The sequence below is a fragment of the Rhododendron vialii genome, chromosome 13a (assembly GCF_030253575.1).
Source record: "Rhododendron vialii isolate Sample 1 chromosome 13a, ASM3025357v1".
In the NCBI taxonomy this organism is placed as follows: Eukaryota; Viridiplantae; Streptophyta; class Magnoliopsida; order Ericales; family Ericaceae; genus Rhododendron; species Rhododendron vialii.
The window spans coordinates 6297375-6322923 of NC_080569.1; the positions used below are offsets into that span (position 1 = coordinate 6297375).

Consider the following 25549-nt stretch of genomic DNA (forward strand, 5'->3'; position numbering starts at 1 on the left):
GCAAAAAAACAGGAGTTGTTTTCTTACCATTTACTATATCAACAATTCTTACCATTTGGGGCTCGGAACACCATCTCCTTTGTTCGGAAGAAAAATCAATGGGTTTCAGATTAACCAAACCCATTCTGTCTTCCTTTTTATTTTGTTATCTTTCTGATTCTTCTACCTCTTAAGTATTGCCTCCGGAATTCAAAAACCGCAGTAGTCGCATCCGTTTGGATCTATTTTCACCGCGTTTCGATTTTTCAGACAAACAGGATGGCGCAATTTGACTTTGATTTCTTTTTTTGAGAACGTACATATTTTTCCACTCCATTATCTGTTACTCTCATTTTTAAATTCATTGAGATTTCGCATCACAACAATGTGGGCATTGCTTTTGCCCTACGTTTGTTCTTTTTTTGCCTAAAATAATGCAATGGGTCAAAACTCAAATGTCAACATGTGAGCGACTGTGTTCTATCAGAATTTTAGGACAGACCAAATTCAATTTGTTGATAAATGATTGTCCCCTTGATGTCATTGGCTGTGGGCCCCCTTATAATTACTGTAAAAGGGATTCGATAATGACAGATTACATTACATATGGGCCCAATAAAAAAAAATTAACGAATAGATTTCTACCTAAAAATCTAAATAGATAAATTCAAAACATCCAAATTCAAGCACCGGTGGATGATTCTTATAATTTCAGAAGAAACAGGCCAATATATTAGGATCCGGCTTCTCCGCTGTCAATTGCAGAGAAGGTTGTGTGGTTCAATTTGAACCGTTTGTCTTGATAATCAATGATTCAGATTTGCTGAATCTTTTTACCGATAAAAATATTTTATTACTGATAATATAGACTGAAAACAAATCTGGATCATTAAAAATACCATCTGACGGTTGTGATCATTTGGACCACATCTCTGCAGTCCAGTTAGACAAGCCGAATTCACTACATTATTGCTTCTGCAATTGACAACTATCACGAAGAATTTATGATATTAGATTGGAGTAGATAGAAAATCAAGCAAGCACAGCTCGATCACACCTAACGACAGTAACCGCCATCAATTTTTTATAGCTAAAGACAGCCACCGAATAGTTTCAGTTGATTCCCACTTACTTGGAACTTAAGTTTTCGACGTTCCGTTAATACATGTGTTTTTTCAAAGTATTTGTAATTGTTTTGCAGTTTTTTTTTTTTGGAAATTGATTGTTTCGCAGCTCGATATGATCTACGTGCACAGCAGCGACGAAGGAACGGGGCTCAACTTTTTAATGACCAATAGAGAATTCTTGATTTTCATCTCCTATGATAGTTTCAATTGCAATCACTAAAATTATAACAAAAGTTCATTGATATTAAAAGCATTTAAAATTTTTTTTTTTCCCGTATGAGTTAACTTCTGACTTGGTCCTGTGTACTTGTTTGCTCATATGTGGCATAAGTTGCTGAGCTTTCATATGCCATTGAATGTGCGCAATTGACGTACGACCTAATACATAAGCACCACGAATTCCATGTCCTTTTTGTTAAACAGTCAAGATATATATTCAGTGCAAGATTTGAAACTTCAAGTCCACTCTATGATCGAAAAGTCGATAATAATTCACATCAAGTCATTCGGCTGCGTTTGAGTTGTTTCAAGGACACGGCCACGGTACACACCTCTAAGCGCGGTGTACGATGTTCACTTTTTATACATCCATGGTGTGAGACTCTAGATTTTTCTCAATTTCTGTCTTCGCGAGAAAGAGGAGGAACTTGAGGTGAAAATAACAGATCGAGGAAAAAAATGAGAGAGATATGTCAAAAATCTGTAGTATTAAGTTGATCATTTTTTTGAAGGGAACAAAGAGAAAGCTATAGCGGTGCATGGTTAGACATTCACAAGAGAACATGCCCGGAATTAAATTGGGTCACGTGAGATTTCATTGTCATCTAACTTTTCGGCCAGCAACGGCAGAAGAGTAAATGCATGGTACAAGAAATTCTCTTGTGGCCCTTGTTGGGGATCAGAAGATTCACAACTTGATGGGCTCATGGGCTCAAAGAGACGACTTATGGATTTGTTCTCTCTTAAGCTCTTAGGTACTTCGATACCTCTCGTGTGCTATTAACTCTTTTGGGTCCAATTCATAGAGCATTTGCTCTGACTACAAGTGGAGTCTCCGCTAGTGAACAATGAATTTTATAGTCCTCCAAAATTAGTCGAGATGTGGACAAATTGGTTCGAACTCCCTACCTTGACTTGCTCATCCCATGAATATTTGCATGTGGTTTTCCAGCGAAAAGCACTTCATAGCCTAGATTTAAGGCAGAAGTTAATGCTTAACATACATGAAAATGAAGCTGTAATTAGTATATATAAAGGTCACTTGAAGCTCTAACTACTTGTCTAACATCAACCAAGTAACATGAGACAGATTCAAAGGGGGGCCCTATTGATTTGACTAATGATCATTTGAAGGCAAAAGTTTTCAAACTAAATATCCAGGACCATTAGCAATAGGATCCAACTCCTCTTCGATCTATTTTTCATTCGTTAAATCGTTTAATTTTTAGATCTTGTTGAGAATATCAGCTTTGCGTAAGTTCACATTGATCTCATATCAATAGGTACATGGTGGGACTGATCGTCTCCCGTAGTAACATACTAGTAGTTACCCTTAAATTCTTCTTCTTTCTTTTTTTTCATTTTTTGGAAGGACCTTATTAGTGGGTTCTATATATGACATAATTTGTTAATTCATGATCTAAAGATTCTAAACAAGTTTGTAAGCTCAATCTCATCATGTGCTAAAGAAAGTTTAACACTTTTTAGTTACTAGCTACAACTGCTCTTTTTTCTTTTTTGGGAAATGTGTAACCACCAATTTGAAATTATGATTTTTTAAACTATTAGTTAAAAAATGATGCTCGTAAGAGAGCACAATCACATCTACTATTATTCAATAACGTAAACCGTAGTTCTAGCACTGGCAGCACGAATACCATATTTTTAGCAAAGCAAGGCATTACTGATTTTTTTTTTTTTGTCTCTATTGGTCAGGCTTTTTTTTTTTTCCCTTGAGCTTTTATTGGTTTTAATGTTAAAATTTCAAAATTTTGTTATCCTAAAAATAAAAAATTACAAACTTATGATAAAAAAAAAAACTGAAAAATTCACTAACAAAATTAATTAAATACATAAGTTTTCCGCCATGTCGGGGGGGGGAGGGGGGGGGTGTAATTATTGTAACAGATTGGGCTCCATTGAATTTTAATTTTAAAATTAAACTCTCTTCCAACAGACCATTATGCGATTTGGATTTGGTTACCTAATCAAAAAGCTTTTATATAGAGTGACGATGCTCTCTCTCTCTCTCTCTCTCTCTCTCTCACACACCCACACACACACACACACTCACAGACAGCTTGCTTCTCTCGTGTTTCGCTCACTCCCATTTCTTCCCATTTTCAACAACCATTGTCTTTACGCTTTCCACCTCCGACGTCATTTTTCCCCAAACAAAAACCATCCTCCTTTTTCCCTAGTAAGACAAATCTTCAGGTGAGCACCCGACGTCTGAAGCAACCAATTACCAAATTTCAGCTTAACAAGGTCGTACCATCGGATCTGCACATGAATCTCCACGAAAATGTCGCTACGGCATTGTGCTTTAATTCCGTGATTCTTCAATACTCAGTAGAAAACAGGTCTTCGTTCGAGTGTTTTCAGGTTTGCTTGCTTCCTTGCCTCGCTTCACTTGCTAGGTCAATAATATGTTCCATTGGGGTCCTTCTTGTGCTTTAGTTCTACTGCAACAAGGTCTAGCGACAGATCTGAGTAAACACTGCACAATATTTCGATTCATGCAAATCATTGTTGTTTGCTGTTTTCGATAATAATTGCTGCTTGTTAATTGCTACCTTGATTCATGCAGTTTTCTGTTTCATAGCTGCCGTAGTTGTTGAAATCATTGTTGTTTGCGGAAATGCTTGGGGTTCCGAAAATGTACATACGCCATGCAGGGCCTACTTTTTTGGGTTTCACACAAATAATCCGAACCGTTTTATTAATTTTAAAATAATTTTTCGAGTCCCTCTGCTAAAAATCGGCCCAATTGGATATGTGTAAATGGTTGATCCAATCTTTGAATTTTTTGTTGAATTCTGAATGAAACTTGGAAAATGTAGTGTAGGTTGACTTTAGAGTTTAAGACAGCCTTGTGGGAAAATGTAGTGTAGGTAGATGAATTGGGAAGGTTGTAGTTTGAAGTATTCCAAATAACTGCGTCATGCTTTGTGAACTTAAAATTACTTTCGCGTAATGCAACTTTGGTGGTTTAACTGCTCCGACTGATGCGGAAATTTTAAGTGAATGTAGGTGGAGAATTTTGCTTAAATTATCCCCCTCACTCGTTGGCTCCATCTGAAGTAGTTAAGGAACTACTTTCAAGTTCAGTTTTCCGTTGTCATTGCAGCTAGTATGATTTTGGTGAATTTTGATCTGGGACATCTCATTTTGCTTGTACAGAGTATTAGTTGTACGACATTCAGGAGGATGTGTTTAGTCATGGGATCCTAATGAGAAATGATTAGTATTTCTGGCAGCACAGCCGTAAAATATTGGTGAGTCTTTCTCCTCGCTTTCCGCAACTTGCTTTAGTATTATCACAGATTCTTAAAGCTGTTATGATTTTGTAGTTGACTTCAAAGTTAATTTGGTATCCAAAGCTGTTTTGATATTTATAAAACGCAAAATTAGTGATATGTGATATGTCAACTTTTTGGTATCCAAAGTTGTATTTGCTTCCTGTTTCTCGGAGTTAGGAATAAAGGAAAATTGACTTTTTTTTTTCACTTTTTAAGTGAGTGTTTTTCTTTTATGGATGGGGATTGGGCTGCTTAGAAGGTGATAGAAACAGCTTGTGCCTGATCCTTATTCCTTCTGGGATGCCTCTGTGTCTTGCTTTTGGATATTGATTGTTTTCCTTTTTGAACTTTTGGTAAAGGAGTGGAGAGTGGAAGACTTTTTATAGCTCTTAATGAATCTGATACTTTGACTTTTCAGCCCTCTGACCTGGTAATATTGTGATACTAGCGGCATTTTCTTTCTTTCTTTTTGGCCAAAGATAGCATTAGCGGGAAACCGGGGTTTGACGCTCCTCCATGAGCTCGAACCCCAAACCTCCTTTCAAGGAGTAGAAATTGGCTCAAGGCTCCAAATAGTGCCTGAATTTTGCATCCCTTGAATTGATCAATTCCCCAACTTGACTTGACAGCCTATGACATTAATTGTTCAATTACCAACCTAGAGAGCAAACCTGATATTTTCGTGAAGAGGCTGGTAGAATTAGAAAATACACGGATGACCATTCACAGCCTACGATATTAATTGTTCAATTACCAACCTAGAGAGCAAACCTGATATTTTCGTGAAGAGGCTGGTAGAATTAGAAAATACACGGACAACCATTCAAATGTCCTCTTCTAATTCTATTGTTTGGTTCGTGTGACTACATTCTTATTTTAAAGCTAAATCTTTACAGTTTTGCATCTTTGACACATTTGGTTATGCACAGACAGTCTGTTTGAGGGATAATGGAGACAGTTGTTTCTCTCTACACTTCTAATGAAGGGAAAGATAATTGAATTACATTCTACTAAAACAGTTATCGTAAATAACATTTCTGCTTCTGTTCTCATTTGAATCCCTTCATTCTAGCATAGACAAAGCTTGTTTAGTGAAATACATAATTGATGTTTGTGACAGAATAGTTTCCCTTAACTTCTAGGTCTTTTAAGGCTGATGTAGTTGCTTCATTTGCTATTTGGCCATCTAACATTGTTTTGTGGTCTTCACAGAACCAGCAAGGCCTGCACACTTGAGTTTCATACATCTCTTATTGAATAACTCTCCATGAGAATCTGCTCTACTTTTCCTTTGCTTTCTTCCATCATTCTTGTTATCACGCTCCTACCCCTAACTCTTGCCGACCTCAATTCGGATAAACAAGCTCTTCTCACCTTTGCTGCTTCTGTGCCTCATAGTCGGAAACTCAACTGGAACCTTTCTAGCAATATTTGCACATCTTGGGTAGGCATCAATTGCACTTCAGATGGCACTCGTGTGGCTTCCCTTCGGCTCCCTGGCATTGGAATGGTGGGCCCCCTCCCCGCCAACACTCTTGGAAAGTTGGACGCCCTAAGGGTACTCAGCCTTCGTTCCAACCTCCTCAATGGAAATCTACCTTCCGATATCCCCTCCCTGCCTTCCCTACAGTACCTCTTCCTCCAACGTAATAACTTCACTGGTTACATTCCGACCACCTTTTCCCCCACACTCAATGTTTTGGATCTCTCATTCAATTCCTTTGCAGGCGTCATTCCACCAACGATTCAGAACTTGACAAAACTCACTGGACTGAGTCTCCAAAACAACTCGCTTTCTGGAAGCATTCCCAATGTCACCCTTCCAAAACTCAAGCATTTGAATTTAAGCTACAACCATCTTAATGGCTCTATTCCATCTTCTCTTCAAAATTTCCCAAATTCTTCATTTGTCGGAAACTCTCGGTTATGTGGTCTCCCGCTAATTCCATGCTCCCCAATATCCCCTTCACCTCCCGCACCTACATTCTTTCCTCCTCCTGGAGCCCCTCACTCTGGAAAGAAACTCGCAAGGGGGGTTATCATTGCCATTGCAGCCGGAGGGTCTGTGCTTCTGTTTCTGGTCATTCTAATCATATTCCTGCTTTGTTTGAAATCAAAAGGTAGTGAGCGTAGCAATGAGTTGAAACGAAAGCCTTCTGTGAGGAGCGAGAAGCCAAAGGAGGAATTTGGGAGTGGGGTGCAGGAACCTGAAAAGAACAAGCTGGTTTTCTTCGAAGGATCTTCTTACAATTTTGATCTTGAGGATTTATTGAGGGCTTCAGCGGAGGTCTTGGGTAAGGGAAGTTATGGGACTGCATATAAGGCTGTTTTGGAGGAGGCGACGACAGTGGTTGTCAAAAGGTTGAAAGAAGTGGTGGTGAGTAAAAAGGACTTTGAGCAGCAAATGGAGATTATAGGTAGAGTTGGGCAGCACTCAAATGTTGTGCCTCTTCGTGCTTATTATTACTCCAAGGATGAGAAGCTCCTGGTTTATGATTACTTCCAAGGTGGCAGCTTGTCTACGCTCTTGCATGGTATGTATTTTCTGCTCGTTTCATTTTCTAAGCATGTACTAACTACGCTTCAAATGACAAAAAGAATGGGATGCTAGTGTTGTCAATATGCACGAGTGTCGTAAACATAGCTTGAAGTCCAAGGGCAATCACTCCAAGGAAACAATGCTGAAGGTTATGTGTCGACCCAGTTAACCTTTCTAATCACCCCTGGTTGGTGCAATAAACATTGGGTAGTAATAGTATATTGCCTTATACGAAACAGAAAAAGTACAAATAAAAGTAATAAATTCAGTAACTAGTCATCCTCTGATGCGGTAGTAAAAGATTATGTATATCCGATGTAAGATACATATGTTGAACACTTCAGGTTCAGGTGAGTGAAGATCAAGTTGGCACTGTAAGTTTATGCTGCCCAAAATATTGTACACATGGCTATAGTTTATACTGAGGTAATTTTCAAGTTTATATTAGTTTAACACTAGTAGACTGCTCAATCTGGAATCTATTTCTTGGAGGGTACAGATGCATTTGGAGATCTCATTAGGTTGTATATTGAAATCATTTCTACATCAACTCATGATACCAATAGCTCTCTTGTTTGTATGTAACTGTTGAAAATCACTCTGTTGAATCAACTTTTCTCATTGCTCTCTCCTTTTCGATTCAATGAAATAACAGCAAACAGGGGCACTGAAAGAACTCCATTAGATTGGGACTCAAGAGTAAAGATTTCCCTCGGAGCCGCAAGGGGTATTGCTCATATCCACTCCGTTGGTGGCACAAAATTTACTCATGGAGACATCAAGGCCTCAAACATCCTCCTCAACCAAGACCTAGACGGCTGTGTTTCTGATTTTGGTCTATCCCCTATAATGAACTTCCCTCCCAATCCACCTCGACACGCAGGCTATCGTGCGCCTGAGGTGATCGAAACCCGAAAGCACACCCACAAATCCGATGTTTACAGCTTCGGTGTGGTCCTACTTGAGATGCTGACAGGAAAACAACCACTCCAGTCACCAGGGCCTGGACGTGACGACATGGTGGATCTCCCTAGGTGGGTCCAGTCAGTAGTGAGGGAGGAGTGGACGGCTGAGGTTTTTGATGTAGAGTTGATGAGGTTTGATAACATTGAAGAGGAGATGGTGCAGATGCTGCAGATTGCAATGGCATGTGTTGTAAGGGAGCCGGACATGCGACCAGATATGGGGGAAGTTGTTCGGATGATTGAAGAGATACGGCAATCCGACTCGGAGAACCGGACGTCTCCGCCGGAAGAGGGCAAATCAAAAGAGGGGTCACCTAGCGGGCAGACTCCATGATTGAATTGTATGTTTGTTCTTTTTTAGTTATTACATAGTCAATTTTCTGGAATGCATCTGATGATTAGTTTGAAGCCTACATTGCTAGAGTAATGTTTTCCCCTTTGCTTAAACCTCACATGCATGTATTGCTTCAAAGTGTTTTTTTTCCCTTTTTGGGTGCTTCAGAAATATTGCTTCAAAGCGTGTGAATCCATTCAATTGTGTGATTTTTCCTTAGAAATTCGGTGGCATAATTGTTACATTCTTCAGGACTGATTGTACTTGACTTCTTGTAGCTCTGCTTTAGCCCTTGGATGTCTAAAAGGACTTTCTTTTCCTCAGCACATTTTTTTTTCTTATTTTGTCAATAGTTTTTGCTTTTCCAGTTCATATCCACTCAAGACCAAAAAACCAAAAATTAAAAAAAAAAAAGTCAGAAAATTTCAGGATTATTTTGTCTTTTGTGTATATTGGAGTGTATCTTAGTTGATATCAAAGAGCTAATATGTACATAAATCAAGGAGCTAATATGGACATAAATCAAGGATTTCATATGTAGATTTTACCTTATTTTCTTAAGTGTAGATTCTGACATGTATATAATTGTTGTATCGGTGTTTTATTTTTAATTAATGTGAATTCACTCATATTTTCTCAATACCAATTTCTAACAGTGTATTTTCTGGAAAATATGATTACATTTTCTTTAAACATCAAATTTTCCATTTAGGATAAATCTGAAAATTAAGAAAAATTCACCTGAAGGGTAGAAATTTACAAAAGACAAATGACTCAAAAAAAAAGAGGAGAATTTTTTTGGTGCAAATTGGGTACCACGTGGCTATATCCAGCACTCATCCGAGCCGTCCAAAATAAGTTTTGGACTGCCAATATCCGAGCACCCCCTCTCTTACTCAACCGATCACTCTCTCTCTCCTCTTTCCCTCCTTGTAGAATACTCATGCACGTTGACCACTGTCAACCGAAATGTCTGTTATTCCATGCAAAATCTGGATTTACCAACTATAGATGTGAGGTTGTCCTAAAATCTAGAGCAACAAAACATGTGTGGTTAACCAGATTTGAGGTCCGAAACTCACTTTCATCTTCTATTACATCCAGAGAAGGGTTCTCTAACAATGGCCGCTTCGGGGTTGCCCATATCATCAGGCAGCGCCGGCCCAATTCTGCCATTGGCAAGAGCCCCCAGCCGCAACCAAAGCTTCCAACGAAACCCAAGCCGCCGCGTTCTCTTCTCCGAAACCCCCGCTCCCAAACACCAGTCTCGTAATTGGGATTCCGGCCCCGAGAGGAACAATTTCCCCGAAATGCCTCCCAAACACCAGGCTCGTAACCGGGATGAGGACAACCTGTCCGAAATATCAACCAAACCCCGGGCTCGCGATTGGGACTCGGGCGACGATGTCAAAAGAGAACGTCGCGGGCGCAGGCTGTGCTGTGCCTGGACGTCTTTGGTCGTCGGTTTTCTCGTTCTTGGGCTCATGCTGTTGGGTGCATTGTCCCTCTCTTTTGTCAAGGGCGCATTACCGGAATTCCGCATCAAGAGTCTAAACATCTCCAGACTCGAGATTTCAAAGAAAGACGAAAACACCCTTTTGACCGCCGACATCCAACTACTCATCAACGTCACCAACAAAAACGACCGGTATGACCTGTCCTATAGCGTGTTGAGCGTCGAAGTCTCGTCGGAAGACATTAACCTGGGGAAGAAAGAGGTCGCAGCGTTCAAGCAGAATCCGAAGAAGGTGTCGTTACTGAATGTGTCGACAGAGGTTAAGAAGTCGGTGGTCGATGATGCGGCCGCTGATGATTTGAAATCGAATTACAAAGACCTGCAAGTGGTGATTGATGTGGTGTTCGAAGGGAGCATAACTGTGAACATGGAAGGGCGTAAGTTGAGCGGGTTGCCTCTGAAAGTGCTGTGCTCTAGTATTCAGCAGGTTGACATCGACAATGGGCTGCAGCCGCAATGCCGGGTCAAAATGTTCCATTTCTTGTGAGATGGATCCAACTTGTGGCGACACCGTCATGTTTCTTGACATTGGTTTGTTTCGAATCGCTTTACATTGATGAATTTGAGGTTGATCGATTATGTTTGGTATCGTTTTCAGTTTTTAGTTTGCTTTCTCGCTTGCTTGTTCGAAAATTTGTTATGTTGGTATCGTTTTTAGTACGTTTTCGCTTTTGGTCTGATGGAAACAGTTTGAAAAACCATCCCAATCTCTCCATCCCCTGCGTTAGCTTGGCATGGAAGATTTGTATTTTCTAGTTTGCAATTGCCCTGCACTAAAATGGTTCAACATTCATCGATCGATCACCTGGTTTTCTGATAGTTGCTTTACACAAATGCTTTGTGCGCACGCAGGTGAAGTTCGTCGGCAAAACGGAGTTGCGTACCAAAGATACGTTGGATCAGATAGCGAGTTATCAAAAAGGAGTCGTGAGAAAACTACTCCTCGTGCTTAGCTAGGCATGATTAATGAAGATTACATTGTGGAGACATATTCATTTTTTTGAAGTATATATACTAGCAGTAAAAGTCTTCTTTAATTAGTTTTTGACAATCTAGGAAATTGATCCCCGCTTCCTCCCTGCAAATATATGTACTCTAATCAACTAAATTGTTATTTCCTGTGTTCATTGCTGTTATTTAGTAGTACTTTTCTAACACATGCATGAAGGCACCAAACAGAATTTCTATGCACAGCTCATTTTCTAACAAAAAGAAGAAGAAAGAATTCTATGCAGAGCTTCTTCTTCTTCTTCTTCTTCTTCTTCTCTCTCTCTCTCTCTCTCTCTCTCTCTCTCTCTCTCTCTCTCTCGTTTCATCTATCTTAGTTGTTGACTATTACATTAAGTTCTGTAAACAATTGAAAAAAATCCGAGTTGACTGTGTAGACATAGAGCTAGATGATAATTTTCTCCAAAATTCAACGAGGACCAAACTGATCCGTCCTTATTTAGAGCCATTTTTAAATTTTACCAGGTACGAGACTTTCTTGGCATCAAGATTGAAATCTCCCCAGTTGAATCCGGCTCGAGTGTGGTACACAATAGTTCTCGCTTCGAACGAATGGCCCTCAAAATTGATTTGAATAAATACTGGACAAATTAGCCTTATGTATATATGTCTCTGCTAAACTTCTCTTGATGCAATAATTTAAACGGGTTAGAGTGGCGAATTTCAAACTTAAAACTCTACAATTTTTTATTTTTTATTTTATTTTATAACAAAGGCACTATAAACACACATATGTTCTCAGGATTATAAAAGTCCACATATGTAAGACATTTTTATCGACCAAAAGTTATGAATGCCATCAACCATAATTAAAACGAAATTTAGGTTTAAAAAAGTAGGGCTTGATTTATTATTACAACGTTAAAAGTAGTAGTAAATTTAAACTAGTAGTACTTGCAGAGTAACACGTCTTCTGTGTTAAGCCGTGTTGGAACACCACCAATAGTTTGTAAGCTTGTCGTGGTATTATTAATGAGTGTTGTGGTGCCACACTTCGAGCCTTAGACCACCTAATAATTTTTGGTACTTGTGACTATAGGGCTGCAAATGAGTCGAGTCGAACTTTTTTGAGTTTGAACTCGACTCATTTACAAGCTAAAAATTTGAGCTTAGTCATTTAATAAACGAGCCTTTTTAATAAACGAGCTTAGTCATTTAATAAACGAGCCTTTTTAATCAAATCGAACTTCATTTAACGAGCCAAATTTTTGTCGAACAAGTCGCGAGCTGCTGAATTCATTTACAGGCTTTACTTGTGAGTCACTAATAAAAAAGGAAAAAGAAATTAAAAAGAAAAAGACAGGGAGGCGGAACATGTTGGGCTGCGTTTGGCAACGTATAAATACAGTTACTTTATGCCGGTTTGGCGTTAATCGTACGCCAATTATTTGCTCCCGACGAAAATTCTAGAAGCTGTTCACGGCTGTCCGATTTTTATTTCTATATTCCTACTACTCCTTGATTACATACGCAGCCTCTCTCTCTGGATTCTCCGTCCCCTCGCCAAATTCATCCATCCGCAGGTACCTCTCTCTCTCTCTCTCTCTCTCTATCTATCTATCTATCTATCTATATATATCTCACTGTTTGTACATATAAGTGAATTCTTGTGATTTGGCGTTTTCATAGACGTGGATGCTGTCTAGGGTAGTTGTTGTTTATCTCACTGTTTGTACATATGAGTGAATTCTTGTGATTTGGCGTTTTCATAGACGTGGATGCTGTCTAGGGTAGTTGTTGTTGGGGGGGTGGAAGGAAATCAACAGATCTTGAATTTCGTCTTTGTTTGGTGAGCTGTTCCTTGGCTAGGGTTTCTGGTACTGATCGGATTAGTTGTTATGGTTGTGTGTATATTATTATGTCGTTGAGCTGACGATCTGCTATTTGTGTAGGCTTTTCAGTGACCTAGATTACGCCTTTCTTTGATTTGAGGTAGTAGCTGCGTGTTGTAGTTATGGCGTCGAAACGGATATTGAAGGAGCTGAAGGATTTGCAGAAGGACCCTCCAACGTCGTGCAGTGCTGGTGTGTTTTCTTGCTTGCTTGCTTCTATTTCTAGTGTTATTTGGGCTCGCAGTTGTGGATTTATGGTGTTGTTGACTGATTGTTCAGTTTGATTAGGAAAGGTATTTAATGAAGTATCCTATGGTTAGTTTGGATATACACCCGGATTTTAAATGGTGAAAGTTCACTTGGAACATGAAATTCAAAAAGTTTTTGTGTAGGAAAAAAAAATTCAACCGAAAATGCAAAAGGTTTTTTTGGGCGACAAAGTAATCGAAAGTTGTAATAATCTGAATTGACTTGACTCAAAAAGTTTAAAATTTTGAATTTTATTTTGATTATTAGAGGTTTAGCCATAGATGGCTTGTGAAACAGACGGATTAGAGGTGGTAAAGATACGTTCAGTTAGAATTATTATTGAACTATGTTCTTAAAATGAAGAAACATAGTGTATTAAGCTGTTATTTTATATCCGCCATGGAGCTCGTGAACTCCATCTTGAAATCCTACTCTTAAGTCTCAATGGAGAGTAATGTAAAATCTCTTTATGGGAAATTTACAGCTATCAGGCAGATCCTTAGTCTTTTGAGCTTATGTGATTTGTCGCGGCCTCTATATATAGTTTATGTTTTGCTAATGGTCCAGTTGTTATGACAATATTTGATGTTTTTCAGTTGATAAGGTAATATTTAAAGAAATTATATCAGTGTATTGAGCTTATTTCGTTTTTCCAGGTCCGGTAGCCGAGGACATGTTCCATTGGCAAGCAACAATTATGGGACCCACCGATAGCCCTTATGCAGGAGGCGTGTTTCTGGTTTCTATTCATTTTCCTCCTGATTACCCTTTTAAGCCCCCTAAGGTAGATATTTCCAATTTTGTGTTTTAGGAGTTCTAGAAGTTCTATAATGTTATGCGATAGTCATAGTTAAGGACGTCATATTAACTTGTATAGGATTGCGTGCTTCCATTTGCAATACAAAGATGTACATCTTTGTATACAAATGGAAGCATGCAATCCTATACAAGTTAAAGTACCCTTATCCCATAACTACTCCTATACAAGTTAAAGTACAGTAATCCTATAACTACTACTCCATTTAAGAGCAACCAATAAAGGATTCAATATGTTCCACTAGCTCTTGTGAAGCCCGGTAGTGTTCTACTAGCTCTTGGTAGGGTGGTAGTTGCTATAGCTCTTTGGTCCCTTTCGGGACCCACCGCGAGTGTGGAGTCCCTATGGTCACAACCAGGGGGAGGTTTGTTATGGCTGGTCGCCCCCTCCTCCAACCTTCACGAGTAGTGGGAAAAAATTTAAAGGAGTCAATGTCTCATAACCAGATGTTTAATTCCATTTAGATTGCCTCATTATCAAGTATGTGTCAATATGACGACTGTAATAAGCAATTGATAATGCAAGAGAGAACCTGTGAGATGTGTTGAAAAGGATAGGAGCAAAGAAAAAATGTCTGTGTCCTTATCATATCCCTCTATCCTTTAAAAGAACATATAAAACCAGGGAATTTTGTGAAATCTCTGTCTATTAATTCAAATTTCATAACCTGGGGTTATCTGAATCCATTGTGGTTTGTGAAGGCTAACTGAATGAACATTCCAGGTAGCATTCAGGACTAAGGTCTTCCACCCAAATATTAATAGCAATGGAAGTATTTGCCTTGACATTCTGAAAGAGCAATGGAGTCCAGCATTAACCATATCCAAGGTATGATCTATATTGTATCTCCTCTTTTGAATCAAATCCTCAAATCTGCTTTGCCTTCAAACTTGGTATTGCGAATGACATAAACTCTGTATGCTAGCGTGTTACTGTAAAATTATCATTGAAATCTCATTGCTTTGATAGAAGGTTTAAGATATCAAACGACTTGTGCCAGTATGTCTGCCCTTGACAAGTCTAGTTTCCTTTATTTTGGCATTGTTTGACTCCCAACTACCATATTGGTGGCGCAAATGTGAGTCTTTTGTATCATAGCAAACTTTTCTTTACTTGGAAAGTGATTCAATTTTGGAGAGTCTAAGGATGCTTTTCCTGTGCAAATAGTGGCACATGGTTAATATAAATCTAAAATTTGCTTAGGAGGCAAGGGCTTCACTTTAGCTGGCATTGCATGGTTTTACAATCTATGTTTTGATTATGAGGCTAGACGTTAATGTGAGATGAGTTGGTGTTGCATTTTAAACAACATGAGGTATCTGACTCTGCTCCTGTTCGCCTTCTGGTGGCAAGAGACCTCTAGGTAATGTTTCTGTGTATGGTTGGTCTGCCAACCTTGTAGGGGGCCTATAGTAGAGAAGAAAAGGAACGTTCTTTGTTTGGTCTTAGTGTGTTTGATGTACTTGCAAAGTGTATTCCAAGGACTTCTCTGGTCGCGGAAGAACTGGTTCTGAAGAGTAGCATTTTGACACGATTGCTGGAGTTTGTGGAGGCGTTTGTATGAAGTCACCATTATTAAGTGCTTTGTCCATTATACAAGTGATAACCACTTGGTGCCACTTCTTTGTTAACTTTCCCTTGCCGGGGGTAAAAAGTACTACTAAAACTGTTTGTTCCAAACATATAATTGGGATTCAGATCCTTGGTTGATCTTTCAAGTTCTTTGGTGAAGGTTGAAAGTCTTTAGTCTTTGCATATGCCAGGGGTAGTCTCCACCGGTATCAATAGTAGAAAGAATTGTGAAGTGACAAAAAGGAAAAGAAGCATTAATGGGAAAGGACAAAGGAGTAGATTCAAATTGGAAGGGAAAAGTAGTGGGGAATTGAACAGAGATATAAAGATAAAGTTTCACCAGTATCTCAATCAGGCTGCCAGTTCTGCTTCTTTTTTTTCTTTTTTTTTGCCTGAAAGTCACGTATGTCCACTATTACCTTGGTCCTTGGTCAACCACTACTCGATGTGGCATCAACATATTTGGCATTAAAAATCTCTTCCATTGTGCCATAAATAGCACCATGCCAACACCACCGCTGCTACAAGACCCAGCACCAGCATCTTCTATAGCGGCTGATATTGCCACCATTTTTGTTTTTGGGCACTGACATCAAGCATGGTTTACATGTTCAACATCCACGGCCACCACAATCATAACTAAGTGGTTGTTTCTCCATCATCCTGACCAGCATCACCACCAGCAGCCTTGTCAAAGTACATGGTTAGTATACCAAGGGAAACAAGTGTGGGGGTTAAGCCAATGGTGTGAATTAAAAGTTCATTTGATTGATGTTAGGAATTGCTGATGCTTGCAGATTGCTGTGAGATTTTCTTGTCTGTGGTAAATCTTTTCTATCTTTGGTTGCATGCTAACAATAATCTTTAAGCAGGCATGTGATGTGGACCTAGTGGTCATTTTGATGTTGAGTACTTACTCGGGATTGTGTTTGTGACACTTTCTAGCTTTATTCCATGCAAAGAACCTTGGATAGATTCCGCGTCCCATTTCAAGAGGGTACCTTCTATTTCTTTCAGTGGTCTCAGTTGGGACAAAATCAAACAAGGAAGAGTTCTATTGATTCTCCATACTGTTTAATCAGAACTCTCCTTCCTCTTGTTCGCTTTCTTGGTTTTGGAAAGTTTATTAAACAGTTCCGAACGCAGAACCCCCTGTGCCTGTGTTGAAGTGAAAAGACAACTCAAAAGAAGAGGAAGATGTAATCTTGAACCTTTTCTTGCTAGTGGGCAGTGTAATGTGGTATTTTTTATTCCATGTCAGTCCATTATGGGTGGGACAGGCAGGGGCAGGGGCCTCCAAAAAAGAATGGAGAAACAACCTTCAAAATATTCTGGTGTCTAGAAGAATGTAACTTCCAACCTTTTCTTGCTAGTGACTCTTCAAGGCATTGTTGCCATTGAATGGTTAAAATGGGAATTATCTATTTAAAATTGGTCACCCAGGCCAACTGATGGATGCTATTCTGTTTCTTGGGATTTCACCTTGCCCTGGTAGTAGCGTATGGGCCACATTGGTGTGTTGATTATGTCCATGCCCAAGACGAGTAAAAAGGTTGCAGGATGGAAGCAGGGAAGCGGCTATGGAGAAGAAATAGTGAATCTACAGGATAGAAGCTGTCTAAGTTTCTGGTATGAGTCTTCCAGTGGCATAAGAAGTTTCAGTGCGAAGAATTTGGGGAAATTATGTTATATCCAAGTTTCAACTCAGGCTTCTGATCTTAGGTACTTATAATTCCATATGCAGAGTTTTGAAGGTGAAATTTTATTTTTTTGAATGTGAACGACAATAGAAAAGTGCCCAAGAGTAGCAGCTATTTACACCATATGACCGGACATTGGGTTGACATGGATTACCAAGAAGTTGGGATTCCCTTCACCTTCAAGATCAACTCCCTTCCCCATCTTCCAAACATCGGTAAAGAAACCTACAAGAACCCCATTATATACACTTTGTGGTGTTAAAAACTCTGAATGCCCTTTGACGTCAAAATTCTTCTGGAATGTCATTTCGAATATCAATACGAGGAACAAGTTTGCATTTTTTTATTACTCACTACAGTTTTGGATGATAAATGATTGTGTTGCACTACCCATGAGTAACATCTTCAAAGCTTTGGGAATCCTGTTTCAATCTTGAACTTTTTTGTCAGGTCTTATTATCTATCTGCTCCCTCCTGACGGACCCAAACCCGGATGATCCTCTTGTGCCAGAAATAGCTCACATGTACAAGACCGACAGGACCAAATATGAGGCAACTGCGCGCAGCTGGACCCAGAAGTATGCCATGGGATGATGCCATGATTGTAAGAGAATCCCACTTGGCTCTTCTAGAGAATTGTAATTCTATCCTTTTCCAATGTCCTCGGGTGGAAGAATAAAAGTGCTTGGTAAGGAAATTTTCTATTTGTCTCTCTCAGACTTGAGCTTGGCAAGAAAGTTGGATCTCTAAATTTGTGAATATCCATTCTAAGACATTGGAAGGGGAAAAAAAAAACTGTAATGTATTGATGCTTTGTTGTTGTCTAATTAATGCTTTGCTTTCTGAAATCTCTTGTGAATGCACATTGCATTATTTGTAAGGTAAGTCGTTTCCATCCTTTTGCTAAAGTATTGGCAGCACCAGTAGCATTCTAGGAAATTTTTGCATTGAAAAGGGTTTTCGTCGCTGGCCTTTGGCCCTACACCTCTCCCAAGGGTTTTCAAAAAAAAAAAAAAAAAATCAATTAGGTTACTACTAGCATTCTATGAAATCCTTATGTATTTTATTAGGTGCATACGGGCTTCATGGATATAACTGATTAAATAAATAAAAGCGAGAATTTTTGCCTGAAAACTCTAATTGATGATGTAAATGTGTTTAGAGTAGGTTACTAGTCTGTGGCTGGAAAGTTTTGAGGCATTTGACTTGTGTGATCTTGACATGCTTCCATAATTTTGACGTTTGGGTTTTGGTACCCCTTTTGTGTGATCACAAGACCTGGTACCTGTTCTTTTTCCATGATTTCTTGGACCTTAATTTAGTTACGAGTGATGTGCTTCACTTTGTACTATTCTAATCTACCAAGTCAATGTGTATTGTTCGGTAGGTGAACTGTCCACCTAAAGTTGTGATTATTTTTCTTCATAATCATCTTCGTGGTACCTGCACATGCATACACACCACAGCACATTATTCTCAATTCAAGGTTGTTTTTTCTGCGTACAAATCATGACATAATGGGATGTGGGCTTTCACTGTTTTGAGCTTGTTCTTTATTGTTTCCTGCGCGTTGCAGAACCCGTCATGGATTTTTCGTAACCCTTGTTTTGTGCCTATTGAAGATACAACCGAGCTGGTAGGCTTAAACCACCTCTTCATTTTCCTCTTCTATATTCTTTGCTTTCTTTTACTGATTTGGCCTGTCTCAATCATCTTCTTTTGTAACGATTTCTATCTTGTGACCATATATATGGATATGGCATCTGTAAAAAAAATGAAGTTATTTAGCTCTCCCTCGCGATATTATTAGTACTTTTATCTAGTTAAATTGGTTGACCCTCCTGAAAATCCTTTTGGGTGGACATTCCTCTGTTTTTTGGGGGAGCGTGGACGAACTTTGTAGAGTATTCTTTGTTTTATTTCAATCACAAATGTTGTCCTGATGGTCTAATTCATCAAAGCTTCGACTTAGGGGTTAGCTCTTTCTTAGATCTCAAGTTCAAAACTCTTTGGGTGCTTTTAGCTCGATCTTATGAGGCCAGTTTATATAATCTTTAATTTTTCTTTGTTCTAAAGAGATTTTCACCAGTGAACTATGGAATTGGTCCTCTAAAATTTAGTCAGGGTCCACTTAAACTAATTTGGACACCTGAGTCATTAGAAAATGAAAGTATTCCTCTGATTTTATTGTAAAAATGATTACACCCTCCACTTGTTCAAAGGAAAACAGAGCATGCGAGTTGGGATTTCGTATAAAATTGTGATGGTGGAACCGTCCGAATTGCGAAAGGCTAGTATGATCCTGACTGCTTGGTGGGTGGGGATCGAGAGGTTCCCAACATGCAAAGCGAGATCTAGCCTATGGTCCAAAATAGAGTATATTGTGGGATAGGGACTACTCCTACTTTATGATCTCAACATGATTGGATGTGGCATCAATCAAGGGATAAGAATAAGAACCAACTGAAGTTCGTTCGTGGATGGGCAGTAAGATCTTTGCCCGGCCAAAAAAAAGAAAAGTACAAATATCGTTTTTTACTGCCTGAAAAATGGACTCAAATTTCGAAAGCAAACTCCTTGTCGGTGGATGATGGGTTTTAGTTAACCAAAATTAAGTGATGCGAAGATGGGATTCAGGTAACCGAAATTAAGTGATGTGCTAGTTTGATGTCCTGAATCATTCTGTGTATACAAAACAAACCTACCATGGAAATGGAGGTGACCTTTAATTATCTAAGGGCTTGTACAAAAATTATTTTTTAAACTCTGGTGGCTGCTTCTGTTTGGGCCTTCTGTGAGGTTTCTGCTGTTATTGGGGTCCAGTTGGACTTTATGTTGGGAAATCTTTCACATGGATTTTGTTTAAATGAAGGAGACACGTGTTGAATAGTAGTTGAGTGGGTGACCGTACATTGGGGAGAGATTATTTCACACATTTTCCCCCTTCGTAAAATGCATTACATCTTGTCTAGTTGTTTTCCAACGACTAGATTGTGCCCACTCGATTAATTCAAGAGTCTGAAATTAACGATCGGGTCAATTTGCAATAGTCCTGAGGTTTGAAATATTTAAGCTTCGTAAAATTCGAACTTGCGATCTCTTGAGGATGAGTCCTTTAATTCATTTCTCATGTCTACTTGGCCAAACTTCTTAAGTTTTATCTCGTCTTAGTTTCACACACTTTGTACAGGAGAAAAGGTGATATGTAGAAAAGGAGGTGCTAAAAGGATTTTCATACTTAAGATTGCCAAGCATCCGCTGATATGTAGAAAAGGAGGTGCTAAAAGGATTTTCATACTTAAGATTGCAAATACTCTATATTTAAGCATCCACTGATTCTCACTTTTGTTTTAATTCTAGTGTCATAGGAGTGGCTCCATGAATTTAGTTCAGCGATAACAAAGACGTAATGAAATTTTTTTTTAATCTGCAGTGCTACACAAAATAAACATATTGTATTCTGGTTAAAAATTTATTGGGCCTAGCTAATTTTGTTTTGTTGAGCTATATTACTTACATACTCACAAATTGAAGTGACTATATTTTTGGCTACGTAAGAATAATTTAGTGCCGACGTCTTAGAGAAAAAAATCAAATTGCATGTAGCAAACGTACAAAATTTTAGTGTATTTTTTGAGTCGAGGAGGTTCGCTTGTCGCTCTATGGTAGTGCCGCCCATGATTCTAATACTATTATTACCATATGATCACTTAGTTGACAAGCAAAAGTGAGAGTCCAGTCCTGTTCTGATTTAAATAATTGCTCATGTGCCTTTCAGTCCGACTTGGCATATTTGCCTTTGCTTCTCCTTCAAGCCAAAACCAAACATCGCCTAACCCCGTCTTGCTTTTCAACGCCATTGCTTGGCTTTTTCCTCTAATGTGAAAAGGAAAAAAAAAAAAACCCCCTCAAAGCCATTTAAACGGTGCTGCATATTCCTGCGCTGGCATTTAGTTTAAGCAAGGAGTACTCAGTCAATTTGATGTGCTTTTTGTTTGGCAATGACAAGTTTTGTTCTTGCGATTAAGGAAAAATGAGTTCTAGATAGGATTTTCGTGTTGTAAATTCGTTCAGTGTGTGTCAATTGAACTTGTGAAAACAAAATCACAGTACTCTGTTTTGGTAAAAATGAGCACATCACAAAGGGCACTTTATTTAGCATGAAAAAAAATTTAGTACGAATTTCTTTTGTCATGCAATACTATTCAGGGTTATTTTTCCTTCACTCGGAGACTAGAGACCGAGCATATGGGATTGTTTGGTATGGATTTTGAATGAGGATTTTGAAATAATAAGTAGAGAGATGGATAAAATGATGAAGTAATAAGTTGTTCTAGGACAAGAGTCCTAAGAGAATAGACCCAATGTGTGTCTGCATCATATGCAAGGGTCGACAATCCTTCTAGGACAAGGGTCAATACTTTAAGGAAAAATAGAGAATAAATACAGATAACAAATGCATATTACGGTCGCTTTGACACTCCACAAAGCTAAAAAAGACAACCTTTCATAAATCATTTTTAGCATTTTGAATTACCTATTTATCTAAAAATATCATTATTGGGTCATTCTTCATTGAACTATACTCCATAGATGATCTAGTCATAATGGAATATGTGTACCTGTTTACTGAATCAGAGAAGTGATTGACCACAAGAAAAAAAAAATGGATAAGTGATTGATCCACAAGAAAAAAAAAAAATGGATATAGAATAGACTATGGTACCAAGGCTTACCTCAGCAATGAGTTCAACAACTGTGTAAATTTCCAAAAAAGTGAATAGAATAAACCACGTAAGCACTGACTTCTTTTCTTCTCTTTCTTGATCGGCAAAAATGTTTTGTATAAACACCCAGCCCTGACTTCATAAATGTTTAATTTCTGAATAAGTTTAGTTAAAAAGTAAATCTATGTGAGAAGCTTATTCACGGCTCAGCCGTGAACAGCTTCTTTACCGCAGAAATCAATGGCGACCGTCCAATAGTGTTCTGAACGGTCTGGATGTTAATACTTTTATCTGAGAAAATTTTCGTTAACATCCGGACCCGTCTGAAATGCTTTTAGACGGCCGCGATTAGTGACGTAAACAACTATTCACGGCCCGGCCTTTAAAAAGATTTTCGAAAAACATATGTCATTAAACTTTGACCTAATGTTCTTATTTGGTCTATCAGAAGATCTAGCCACCCGTGGAAATATATGGCAACGGTAAATGGAGGTGCCATAGTGCCCACTGAAAAATATCTGAAGTTGTTTTGATGAAATGGCGTGCATACAACAGTACAAAGACGAAGACGAAAAGGCCTTGGCAAATTTTCTGCGGGTGATCGAGAAAGGGCAACGAATTACAGCTTCGGAGAAAGAAATCGGGGTTTCGAATGCTTTTTATGCCCAAACGAAATGCACCAATCTCAAGATGATTTACTCTGTACCCCCACAAAGTTTTAACCCGAGTTTTAGTTAAGAAAAAAAATGATCTACCACTTTCCAAACGATCTACAATTCAGCGGATAAGATAGTTTGATATTATAAGACTTAAGCGTCAGACATTCTTCTTTATTCTACATAATTTTCTAATTTTTCCAAATAGTTTGACACCACAACGGAGAATATACTGTATAACTTACAATCTGCTATGTTTTTTATTATGCGACGGGACATTTGATTAAGAAAATAAAAAATGATCCGTATTTTTGTCCCATATGTCTTCAATACAACTGCAGTATGTATGAACACAGTAAAGAATCGTTGAATTTCTAAAATAGCCAAATAGCAATTGGATCCAATAACAAATTTGGACGTAATTTCCAACTAAACTTCCCCAAAATAAAAACAGCAATATTCACCCGTTTGACACGTCAAACTAGTCCAGCTGTTCAATGGGACATCCTGACCCCGTTTTCGGTTTTCCTCTCCGACAATAGAGTCACGGAAAAGTCCTCTCTCTCTCTCTCTCCTCTAGTCTAATACTGTGATGTGAGGACTGAGGAGAAGCAGAGAGAAAACTAAGTCGTGCCCGCCCGTTGTGGAGGGATCCGATTTTTGGTGTAGGTCTTTTGAGTCCGCTGCCGTTGTGCTGCATTTCGCGGCGAGGCTTTTAGGCCTGCGTTAGATGGGCTGACTCCCACATCAGGAGTTTGGGTTTGTGTGTATGTGTTTAAAGGGTTCACTCTACATCTCCCTAGTCAGCAACTGCCTAAGTGAGTTTGGTAGGTAAAATTACCCTCTTACCCTCCTTAAAAAAAAAGAGAAGGAGAGAGAAAGCAACGCCTGCCCTTAACATGTTCCAAAACCCGTGCAATATAAATACACACTAATTGCCCTCACTCCTCTTCATGTCATTCGCTCTCTCTCTCTCTCTCTCTCATAATTATTGTACCAGTAATAACTCTCGGTCACCGCCTTTCCCGCCAAAACTTAACCTCATCAGTCCCTCTTCCCGCCACAACTCCCGTGTCTCTTTCTCACCTCTTTCCATTTATACACACACTCTGCCTCTCTCTCTCTTTGTAAACCTCGCCTCTCTCTCTCTCTCTCTCTCTCTCTCAATTCCTACTTCCTCTCTCTCTGCTCCCCAAATCGTCACCCTCGATCTCTGTTAGAATTAAGCTTCATGGTGTGCAGGGAGGGTCTCTCCTTCACCTCCCCCATGCCTTCCCCTACTCTGACAAAACTATCACTCATCAAAACCACTCACACCATCCACCACCCTAAACCCACCTCCTCCGCCGACTCCCCAACCGCTTTCGGCCACAGAATCGTCCGCATCATCCTCACCGACGCCGACGCCACCGACTCTTCCTCCGACGAAGAAAGCGAACAAGTCGTCAGGAGGAGAGTCAAGAGACTCGTCAAACAAATCAACATCGACCAATCCCCTCATGTCCAATCCGTAAGGAAACCAGCGAAGAGTAGTGGTAAGAAGAGGAGGTTTGACTCGCCGGAATCTGACGTCACCCGTTGGAAGAAATTCCGCGGCGTACGTCGACGTCCCTGGGGCCGATGGGCGGCAGAGATCCGAGATCCGGCCCGGAGAAAACGGGTCTGGCTCGGGACTTACGACACGGCCGAGGAAGCCGCCACGGTGTACGATCGAGCTGCCGTTATGTTGAAAGGTCCTGCCGCCGTTACGAACTTTCCGACGGTAACGGAGGGTAAGACGGAGGAAGGGGTAGAATTGGAAAACGTGGCGGCTTTGTCGCCCACGTCCGTCCTCCGTTACGAGGATTTAACGGCGGTCGAGGGCAAGACGGAGGGAACAGAATTGGGAGGCGTGGCGGTTTCGTCGCCGACGTCGGTGCTGCGTTACGAGGATTTGACGTCGTTTAGTCACGGCGACGTGGACGAGACGGCGGTGGATGGTGGCAATAGTACGGAAGGGGATGGGTTGGGAAACGTGGCAGACTCGTCGTCGCCCACGTCAGCCGTCCGTTACGAGGAAGAGTTAACGCCGTTCGATGGGTTCAGTTACGGTGACGTTGACGCCTTTGGTTTCGACATCGATATGCCGTTAAGCCTGCCGGATTTCGCTATGTCGGAGGGTTTCTACGGCGAGGACGATCTGAGCGTTGAGTTCGACGTCGACGATTTCCTCGTTGACGTGAGATAAATATGCTACCTACGAGATACTAGAATTATCTCTTGTCTTTTGAGTGGGGACTTGTTGGTAATTTTGAGAAAAATACAGGGGCTCATCTGTAATACTATGAAAGTGCTTATTCGTTGACTGCTACGGAGTGCTGTACTGTATGTGTATAGTTCGATTAATATACGGCGATTATGTCAGGTGTGAGTGATAAGATGAATTTTGTAGAATTGTATTTGTTATTTATTGGTAATTAAATTGATATTCGCGTTTCACTCTATACTGATGGCGCTTTATTTTGTTTATGAAGTTATCAATAATTTTACGTTAAAATTAGAGCGCAATCAATAAAAAATGGAACGTGAAAGTCAGCTTTCATTATATTTGGTAATTGTGATTAGAAATGACAAGTGCATACGTATTGAATGTTACAGAGTTGGAAAGGAAGACATTTACAAACCCCAAAGGTTGATAAGGTGGGTATAATATAGTAATAAATACTTAACCATGAGGTTGCATATTCAAATTTTACACATGTCAATCATCTCAAATCTTGAGGCCAATGGGCGTTATATATGGTCGTTATCTTCATAGATTTGAAATTAGTTGAAGTGCATGTAAATTGGTCTGAACATTTATTTAAAAAAAAAAAGATATTTAGGATATTTGTAAGGTCATACTATATTATACTCCTAGTTCACTTAATTATATATGCACGTGATAGAAAAAAGTGGTAGTGGTTACAGTATTTGTTAGTAGTAGTAGTTTACTATTTTTCTTGATTTTTTATGTAATGGTGGAATG

The 25549-nt window shown here is 39.4% G+C and overlaps 4 protein-coding genes across 6 annotated transcripts; all 4 read left to right on the top strand.

Moving 5' to 3' along the window:
- The first annotated feature begins 3353 nt into the window (after positions 1-3353).
- Positions 3354-8688, top strand: LOC131313618 (probable inactive receptor kinase At5g58300). Of its 2 annotated transcripts, XM_058342021.1 has the most exons (5): positions 3354-3710; positions 4509-4603; positions 5840-7161; positions 7822-8476; positions 8541-8688. In XM_058342021.1, the coding sequence occupies exons 3-4, from the start codon at positions 5895-5897 to the stop codon at positions 8463-8465; spliced, it is 1911 nt and encodes a 636-aa protein (XP_058198004.1). In that variant the 5' UTR covers positions 3354-3710; positions 4509-4603; positions 5840-5894; the 3' UTR covers positions 8466-8476; positions 8541-8688. The 2 variants fall into 2 exon arrangements, with proteins under 2 accessions (XP_058198004.1, XP_058198005.1); XM_058342022.1 differs by lacking the exon at positions 4509-4603 and having other exon boundaries at positions 3361-3710; positions 7822-8688.
- An 850-nt stretch (positions 8689-9538) lies between these two features.
- On the top strand, positions 9539-11106 carry LOC131313619 (uncharacterized). The gene is made up of 2 exons (XM_058342023.1): positions 9539-10512; positions 10834-11106. The coding sequence occupies exon 1, from the start codon at positions 9587-9589 to the stop codon at positions 10466-10468; it is 882 nt and encodes a 293-aa protein (XP_058198006.1). The 5' UTR covers positions 9539-9586; the 3' UTR covers positions 10469-10512; positions 10834-11106.
- Positions 11107-12303: 1197 nt separating this feature from the next.
- Positions 12304-18007, top strand: LOC131312323 (ubiquitin-conjugating enzyme E2-17 kDa). Of its 2 annotated transcripts, XM_058340001.1 has the most exons (6): positions 12366-12512; positions 12702-12778; positions 12882-13013; positions 13727-13854; positions 14611-14715; positions 17610-18007. In XM_058340001.1, exons 3-6 carry the CDS (start codon positions 12944-12946, stop codon positions 17751-17753), a joined length of 447 nt encoding a protein of 148 aa, XP_058195984.1. In that variant the 5' UTR covers positions 12366-12512; positions 12702-12778; positions 12882-12943; the 3' UTR covers positions 17754-18007. The 2 variants fall into 2 exon arrangements, with proteins under 2 accessions (XP_058195983.1, XP_058195984.1); XM_058340000.1 differs by lacking the exon at positions 12702-12778 and having other exon boundaries at positions 12304-12512.
- Positions 18008-23480: 5473 nt separating this feature from the next.
- LOC131313759 (pathogenesis-related genes transcriptional activator PTI6-like) lies at positions 23481-25022 on the top strand. Its single transcript, XM_058342255.1, has one exon. It carries the CDS (start codon positions 23774-23776, stop codon positions 24767-24769), a length of 996 nt encoding a protein of 331 aa, XP_058198238.1. The 5' UTR covers positions 23481-23773; the 3' UTR covers positions 24770-25022.
- The last annotated feature ends 527 nt before the right edge of the window (positions 25023-25549 follow it).

Coding starts and splice junctions, on each gene's coding strand:
- LOC131312323 (XM_058340000.1), top strand. CDS start 12,944: ATGGCGTCGAAACGGATATTGAAGGAGCTGAAGGATTTGCAGAAGGAC. Junction 13,014..13,726: donor TCCAACGTCGTGCAGTGCTG/GTGTGTTTTCTT, acceptor TCGTTTTTCCAG/GTCCGGTAGCCGAGGACATG. Junction 14,716..17,609: donor CAGCATTAACCATATCCAAG/GTATGATCTATA, acceptor CTTTTTTGTCAG/GTCTTATTATCTATCTGCTC.
- LOC131313618 (XM_058342021.1), top strand. CDS start 5,895: ATGAGAATCTGCTCTACTTTTCCTTTGCTTTCTTCCATCATTCTTGTT. Junction 7,162..7,821: donor CTTGTCTACGCTCTTGCATG/GTATGTATTTTC, acceptor ATGAAATAACAG/CAAACAGGGGCACTGAAAGA.
- LOC131313759 (XM_058342255.1), top strand. CDS start 23,774: ATGGTGTGCAGGGAGGGTCTCTCCTTCACCTCCCCCATGCCTTCCCCT.
- LOC131313619 (XM_058342023.1), top strand. CDS start 9,587: ATGGCCGCTTCGGGGTTGCCCATATCATCAGGCAGCGCCGGCCCAATT.